Source organism: Mytilus galloprovincialis, chromosome 1 (assembly GCF_965363235.1).
Source record: "Mytilus galloprovincialis chromosome 1, xbMytGall1.hap1.1, whole genome shotgun sequence".
NCBI lineage: Eukaryota > Metazoa > Mollusca > Bivalvia > Mytilida > Mytilidae > Mytilus > Mytilus galloprovincialis.
In genome coordinates this window covers 107,206,228-107,214,882 of record NC_134838.1, presented here as the reverse complement: position 1 = coordinate 107,214,882, position 8,655 = coordinate 107,206,228, and the positions used below count along the sequence as shown (strand labels likewise).

The 8,655-nt window shown below is 33.3% G+C and overlaps 1 protein-coding gene across 1 annotated transcript; it reads left to right on the top strand.

The window, feature by feature from the left end:
• Positions 1-244: 244 nt before the first annotated feature.
• Positions 245-7,782, top strand: LOC143049624 (uncharacterized). The gene is made up of 2 exons (XM_076223224.1): positions 245-830; positions 3,997-7,782. The coding sequence occupies exons 1-2, from the start codon at positions 467-469 to the stop codon at positions 6,204-6,206; spliced, it is 2,574 nt and encodes an 857-aa protein (XP_076079339.1). The 5' UTR covers positions 245-466; the 3' UTR covers positions 6,207-7,782.
• Positions 7,783-8,655: the final 873 nt, after the last annotated feature.

Sequence of the window (8,655 nt, the reverse complement as noted above, 5' to 3'; positions counted from 1 at the left end):
TAAACCTTTTAGTATTATATATGTCCAGACTAACCATTATACCTACCGTCTTTATGAAAAATTCTATAATATGTGTATTGACATAGGCATAATATGGGTCATATATGCTGGTCAAGAGTTGTCATTATAACATAAACGCGATTAATTACTACAAAAATTTTATTATCCACTAAGTCAAGTATTTGCAACGTAACATTTAAATGTCCGGATCAATAAAGTATGGGTATTTTGTACCGGATTATTTTACCCAATATTCACACAGGTAGAACAGCTGAGCCGTGTACATTGTACTTAGCATGTCATTAAAAGGTACACACGTAGTGTGGAACAGTTCTTATTTATTACCAAAAGACATGAAGATACTATGAAATTTTCAGGAGGCTACTGTTATGCTGAATTCATCAACAGATCTATGGAGGACAGGTAAAACATTTCAAACGGCGTCACTGTAACTAAGGTCAGTAAAATGGCGGACCGGTTCAGGACTGTCGATGATGTTTATGCGACAGTGAGAAAGTCACCGCCACAGATTGCTGACATTACATGGGATGACAAACCAAGACATCTTAAAGACTTAATAGTACTGTGTCGAGACCGTATGCCGTTTGTGGCCAAGATTCAAAAAGGTACAATTTCTAGTTACGTCCCCGGATGGAGAAGTGACAGCTCAGACTCTCGTTCAGATTCGGAAGATGAAATGGAAAATTTATTACATGTTCTGGAAATTCGTTGTCGTAAAATAATTATTGTACATCGGATGCAGTGGAACCGACAGCAAGCAGAATATTTACCGTCAGAAAAGGAAATTCAGCTCCCAATAACATACAAAGGTAAACTTCGGTATGGTAGGGGTTTTATAACTCTTTTCTTTTAACAAACTAATTGATTTATTTTAGCATACATGTTTGAATGTGTCTTTAGAAAGTGGTAATGTGTCCTGTAGGTTTATTTTTCTCACCTTTTTTTTGGAACAACTTAATGGGTAGCCTAAGGGACTTATTTCATATAAATCAACCATACCAACAATCACCTTTAAAAGCTTCAAAATACAAATTGTAGCTTCTGGACGAAAATCATGTGTTAGTCAAGAAAAACAACAAACAAATTATAAGATGATTATTTTATTTTGACAGCTTGTCACTTTAAAACGTCGGGTAAATATAAGATATGACTCAATAAATAAGAAGATGTCCCGGTTGGACTAGCTGATCAAGCCTTTAAAATTAATGTAAATTTAATTGTTTGCCAACGTATAAAGTATTTGATTATATCAAATATTCCTGAATGTTTGAAACGGTTTGAACAAGATGAACAAATATCCCCAAATGATTTAATTTACTTATCGGTTATCAAATATGCACGAATTAAGACTGTACCTCAAATGACAACCCATTATATACATTACATAGTAGAAATGACATACAAAAGACTTATTGAACTACAGTGTTAATGTGAATAACAAAAGGAAAATCATGTTAAAGGGGAGGAATGTACATAAATAAGTAATAATTGATACTCCATTTACGATTTCAGTCATACAGAACCAACGTACACACACATGCTTACGCGAAATCATTACAAAATGGTACGTTCATTGAACACTATCAAAGTCTTATCTAAAAAATTAAGTGTGCTGAAGATTGCCTGAATGCAGGATTTTGCACCATTTACCATAGAGCTTATTTGGGGTATTTTGAATCCACCACAACACAGTCTCAATGACAGGCGACTCCCCCCACAATCTTATTTTAAAGGCTCGCTCTGTTAGTACATATCCTTCCCTATTTCAGTTGGTCTATATGGCGTACGATAATTGAGATAAAACTTATGTTATACGAATGTGACATTTGAATTTGTTGAACACTCACTTTTTATAACTTTCAATAAATGTTATGCGTCGTGTAACATTCTGTCACATGCAGCGAAACCAGGAACAAACCCCTCACAAAACCAGAAACATATTTTTTTTTTTTTTTTGGGGGGGGGGGGGGGTATATGCGCACCGAGGTCATGGCAAAATATGCAGTTTGTTGATTGTGGCCATCATCCGGTAAATTTATTGGTCTACTGTTCCCACTGGCCAGCTTTAACTAAATGTAAACTGTAATACAGTTTATACTTAATAACGGGTTTGGGGATCCCTGAATATCTGCCATGTAATTAAAATAATAAAAATGATAAGTTAACCATATGAATAAAAGGATGGGATAACAATACAGAGATACAAATAACTAAATAGACATCTAGATGGCTACAGTTGTGTATAACTGTTTCGAGTTGGAATCTTAATTCGTATTTCTTTGACTAAGTGGTTGTGTGTGCAGTTCAGTAAATGTTATCCAAGTTGTTGGTAATATAGATATCATTACAAAATGTAAAACTGTCCTTTCCATTCTCTATTTGGACCAAGGACACTTCAATGTATACATATTTAGAAATAACGTAGTAAATCCTTCAGTAAGTATTATGGAAGCAATGATTTCATTTCTCACTTTAATATCATTATCATTTTTTACATGCATGTATCACGAGTTAAGACATGATATATCAACTGTTTAAACACAGAACTGTTACCTACATGTATGTATGTATGTATGTATGTATGTATGTATGTATGTATGTATGTATGTATGTATGTATGTATGTATGTATGTATGTATGTATGTATGTATGTATGTATGTATGTATGTATGTATGTATGTATGTATGTATGTATGTATGTATGTATGTATGTATGTATGTATGTATGTATGTATGTATGTATGTATGTATGTATGTATGTATGTATGTATGTATGTATGTATGTATGTATGTATGTATGTATGTATGTATGTATGTATGTATGTATGTATGTATGTATGTATGTATGTATGTATGTATGTATGTATGTATGTATGTATGTATGTATGTATGTATGTATGTATGTATGTATGTATGTATGTATGTATGTATGTATGTATGTATGTATGTATGTATGTATGTATGTATGTATGTATGTATGTATGTATGTATGTATGTATGTATGTATGTATGTATGTATGTATGTATGTATGTATGGCGTAGGTATGTATGTGTAGTAAAGCAGAACACTAACAAGTTCAATAAATTATACAAAACGATATTTGAACACATAATTAACCATGTAATTAACTTCATTTTGTCACTACTTATTTAAGTTTGTTTTACTCCATTGAAAAACGTAGTCTATTAGTATAAAGAACACAATTGTACATTTTGTAAGGTATCTAATGAAAACAAGTTTAGTTTCCTTTAAAATACTTCAGTTAGCCATCAAGTTTTATTACATGATTTGCAACGCAGTTAAAAAGTACAAATGTACGTGTAAAAGATTGGTATATGTGATTAAAATCTTAGTTTTAGCTCGTGATCATGTGGCATAAAATGTCATGTCAGATTTTGTCATCACATGACATTCGTCGTCGTCATTATAATTCGTCGTCGTCATTATAAACTTTTACAATCATTTTTTTCTGAACCAGACTTTTGTGGAATGATTCTTAAGGTATCTGAAGTTAAGTGCGTTTTTTCTACCTGTCTTGTTCACAATCATGATCTCAATGGTTAAAAAAATGTTTGGTTCATCAAATAAGAAGGAGCTCACATTGCACAAATAAACTGTATGGGTTCGCCTTTATAGCCTTCTTACATACTTGGCGAAGTACTGTGCTTTATTGTTCAATATTTTATTCATTTATCATACTCGCGCTACATCGGGATATAACAAAATTGGGCCTTTCGTGACGATCTGCATTTATTGTGTCGTAATGGTTCCTTAAGTCAAATGATTTTTTTACTCGAATTGAAGGCGAATGCATTGTTGATTGTTATCAAATCAAAATTGTAAATTTAGGTATTAGATTGTGCCGAATGATTCCATCCAATCATGTTGAAGATGTCAGATTATAACAATCTTTCCAGCCAAAAGCTATTACGAATCTTAATATAAATCTGATTGTCTTTGGTGTTTACTTATAGGCTGGTTTGAAGTGCTTCCAGAAGACGGAAGGGCGGTTGAATATTTCGATTCCATACAATCAATAGCAAACGTAAAACCCAAAAAGTTTTTGGTACGGACATCCATAGTTGGATATCACTTAACTAATGAAAATGGTCCAAGTAGCTGGCAGCCTTTAGAAGTGAAACCAGGAGATGTTTTAATCACTGGCATTGTCTACATGGACCAAAAGAAAGGAAAATCTTCAATGCGAACGTTTTTTAAACGAATTCTGAAATCTAGTAAACATCACAAAAAAGAACAAGAACTGAAATATCTGCAATGTTTTGATGATCAGGGTAAAGAAATTATGGTTCCGTTAATAATGACAGGTCTTTTTAGTCCAGTCGGTGATGTGTCGTCATGTAACTATGATGCAGTCTATGAACTTCACGATCTAGTCATGGCATTTAAATTACCAGTCAAAGCACAACTTGTACAGGATATCGAACAAGAAAATCGAACTATTGTACCAAATGGTATGATAATTCTTAAGGGGGTTCAAGATGAAGAAGTGGTTGGTGTTGCTAAATTTTCTACAACGGGCGACAGAAATGCAATGTATGAAATCCCAGCTGATGCTGACATCCGGTTAGTAAAGGGTATGACTAAGAGCAGGAAATCACAGCGATATCGCGAACATATTGAACAGGATGATATAGACTCACCGAACACAGAAATGATACCAGATCCATTATATATGAATGAGACCTCAGATCCTATGTTACCAATGCGAGTAAAAGTGAACAAAAAATCAAAAGGTAGTGGTATATTAGATAAACTGAGTGTCAGATCAAAAAGTAAAAAAGAACGTGCTAGTTTAAAAGCTTTACAGACTGCGGGTGTATTTTCCTCTAGACTAAGTAAAAGTGATATGAATTTGGAAGATTTTTTTCAGGTAGGGGATGAAGATGAAAACAACGGTGGAACAAATGCAAAAACTGATTCCGCATCAAATAACCCTAAATTTATTTCTGAATTTGATTCCATAGATCAGTGTTCAAATAATTTTCAAGACAACTCAAAATCAGCATCATACGGCATGATGCGGCAATATCCTGTGCAAAATCGTGATCTTCCGCCTGTTCCAAATAGCACGTCTTCACCAAGAACGGGTCATTATAACGATGCTGTTTACGAAGAACTACCTCCAGCACCTCAACCTCCGTCATCACAACATCATAATAAACTATATGGATCACACGGAGATGAAGAAGATGGTTATATGTGTCCAGCTCAGGTCAAACAAAAAATGCGGTCAGAAAATCCATATGGGACAAGTGGTGTTGTAAGAACAAAACCACCAGTTGCACCTAAAGAAAACGCCAAACAAATTCGTGCTCGTAAAGTACGTAGTGCAATTCCCGGTAACATACCAGATTATGAAGAATTCGATAGTTATTCAAATAATGCAAACAGAAATCAAATATATTCGTCGCCATATAGAGCTACGGCACTAGCAGAAACAAAACGAAAAAGTTCATTTGACGAAAGAATATTTAACGATGATCAAAATTTAGAAACGCGATCAATGTCTGATTGGAACCGAACGAAATCGAGATCTCAGAAAAATTTAAATTTCCCAGCTAATGCAACTGTTCGAAGTCACAACTCTCGTCGTATTCGTAATGTGATGGATGTATTTAATTATCATGACTCGATCAATGATCTAAGACAAAGCAAGGAAGCACTCAATTCGGTAGTTCCAAACAATGTTGATGACTACACTGAAAATGAAGGACTTCGAGAGTCTCGTTCTTTTCCAACAGAATATGTTAGGTCTGCTTCATATGTGCTGTCAGGTGATCAGGATAATCGTCGGTATCCACGAGCGGCGTCCAATTCTGGTTTTAGTGATATCTATAGAGGAAACGACTCGGCAATATCTGGGGACTATGGATTTCATGGAGACAGTGAGTTTAGTTATAGTGAATACTCGGAATACGTTGATGATGGATGGTTACCTCCGAATGATCTAGTTGGCTTAACTGTCAACGAAGTATCCAAATCAATGAGGTATATCGGAATGAAGGACCGTGTTGTCATCAGACTCGCAAACGAACAAATAGACGGAAACTTGCTTTGCTCATTGGACAAAAAATTATTAAGAGAAGGATTCCCTGAACTGAATGCTTTAGAAATCAAAAAAATAGTTGATTTTATCAATGGTTGGCGACCGAAGAAGAAGTAAATACCTGGTGCAAACGGGAAATGTCTCTGCAGAGTAAAGTGCGACCTGCTTAGTCATTTTTCGTATGACTAAGATAGACAAAGTTTCGGTTAAAGACATATTTTTGATACTTAAGTGTTGAGATTGACGTGTTAAAACTGACGGGTAATTTATAGCCTTCACGATAAACTCATGATTTAGTTATAAAGGCAGCAAAAATACAGGCAGCCTCAAGAAGTTTGACGTACGAAATTGCAAATTTACACAGGAGAGTGCGAGTCTAAACCAAAGGGTACATGTATCATCATTAATATATTGTCGTTTTTTTTAATTTGATTAGTTCGAGGGTAAAGTATTACTAAGTAATGTATTCTGGAAACATGACTGCAATTTTTGTAAGACTTACTTTTTAAGTACAGATAAAGTATGCACATATAACGCAATAACACAAATTTTATAATAGAAAATATATTTAATGATAGTTCTAGTCAGCTTTGTAATATGTGTAGACTTTCAAATTTTTAAGTCATAAGGCCAGTATGACATATTGCCACCATTTTTCCACAGTCACTTGCCTCGGAAATCTTTTCCCGTATATACCTTAATTATATTAAGGTGCGTATATAGGAATTTTTTTCTGAGACAAGTGCCTGTGCATTTTTCGTCGGTTAAAATGGTTGTCATTGTTTTAATATTCACACTTTGCTTTATCAGTCTTGGTGATTATTTCGGAAAAGTCTACTAATAAGCCAACATAACTCCTGTTACTAATTTAAAAATGGAAATGAAATTTGCTGATTATATAAAATCTTTTTCGGTTTAACCGTCACTGGAAATAAACGTTCTGAGCCAATATTTTACATGGTCGCAGATGTACTACTTTAAAACACGGAGACACACGTGAAAAAGCGCGTTAAAGAATGGCCATAAACAATTCGGAACAACTATGTCTGAAGAACAAAGATCTCTAGTATTCTATAACTAACCATACTAGTGTACGTGGTAAATATTTACAATGGTCTAAGCACTCTTCAAACCAAACTTACTGGAACTAAAAGTCCAGCATTGGTATCTACTTAGTGGAAGTAAATTTTAAAGGAATTTTGAAGAATTTTCTTCTTTTAATGATTAACAAGACTAATTCGTCAATTGTTTTCTTAGATTTCAGAATTTAAAATATAGCTGTATAAATCTGGTAAATGTTAATCACATAGCTCGGGTTGCTTTAGAATTACGGTTTTATCATAAAATGAAAACTACGAAAGGTTAGAAAAAAAATGCATAAACGATTTAATATAAAGTCGACTTCATTGAAAACTTTGATTTCGATCAACAAGATTTCGAATAAAGTATTTTAAAGTTTACAATGATTTCGTAATCACAACCCGCATTTCTTCAACTATTTGAGCAATTTTTTTTTATATGTTTGCATTTAGTTGTTATAAAATTTTGACTTATGTAAGAATCTTTTCTGCCATGAACGCGGGCATTCGTGTTATACTGATATATTTTGGTCTACTGTTAGTTTTAATGAATGTATCATTATTTATACTATTAAGAATATGATTTATCACTTGTTAGATCATGCATACATGTATTGTTATACATTTTTTTATTACTGTTATGTAACAAACCATGACATTCTTATGTTTTATTTTAAGTTAATATTAACACTGATTTTTTTTAAAATATGAAATTAGTTGATTAAATTCTGACGTAATCTCGACTTTTCTATAGATGATATTCAATTATCTCAGATGGTGCCATTAAAACAAAATACATATATGGTTTGGCGATATCTGGCCACAGCTTTTATTCATAATATGAAAGATTCATATGATATATAATATATATATATAGATAGATAGACCATAGATGTATATGTAGATAGATCTATGATCGGTTACCCGAAGATAATATGTCAACCAGATAGATATATATGAAAATGTAAAGATGCACCGTGGGATACACTGGTGCTTTAAATTTAGAAAACACCGTGGGAAACACAAGTGTAGTCTGTATTATCAAAAAACCTAAAATTTCATAGTTAACATTAAGATTCTATGCAGCGAATTCTGCCATTTATTGGGAATCTATTTATGAAGCTCAAAGTTCAAATAAAAGTCACTTTTCTCAACTGTAAACAAGTTAACATCATCAGACAAATCTGTATCACCATTGTCACCGACACAAACCTGAAAAATAAATACAAAAGAGCAGTATCTCGTCCAAAAGTTGGAGTGGGAGGGCGGGTTTTCAATTTTTCCGCTTACGAAATTTAAGGGGGCTCCTGGGTATCAAATTTTTTTTCTAATATAGGATTTTGCTATATTTTTTTTATAAATGAACTTTATCATATACTTAAAAGAAAAATGTAATAAAAAAAATGGGGTCACCGTTCATTTAAGCTCACAATCTGCTTCTGGAAGAAGCATACATTTTTGTGAATGTCCTTTTTTTCTGTTGAACT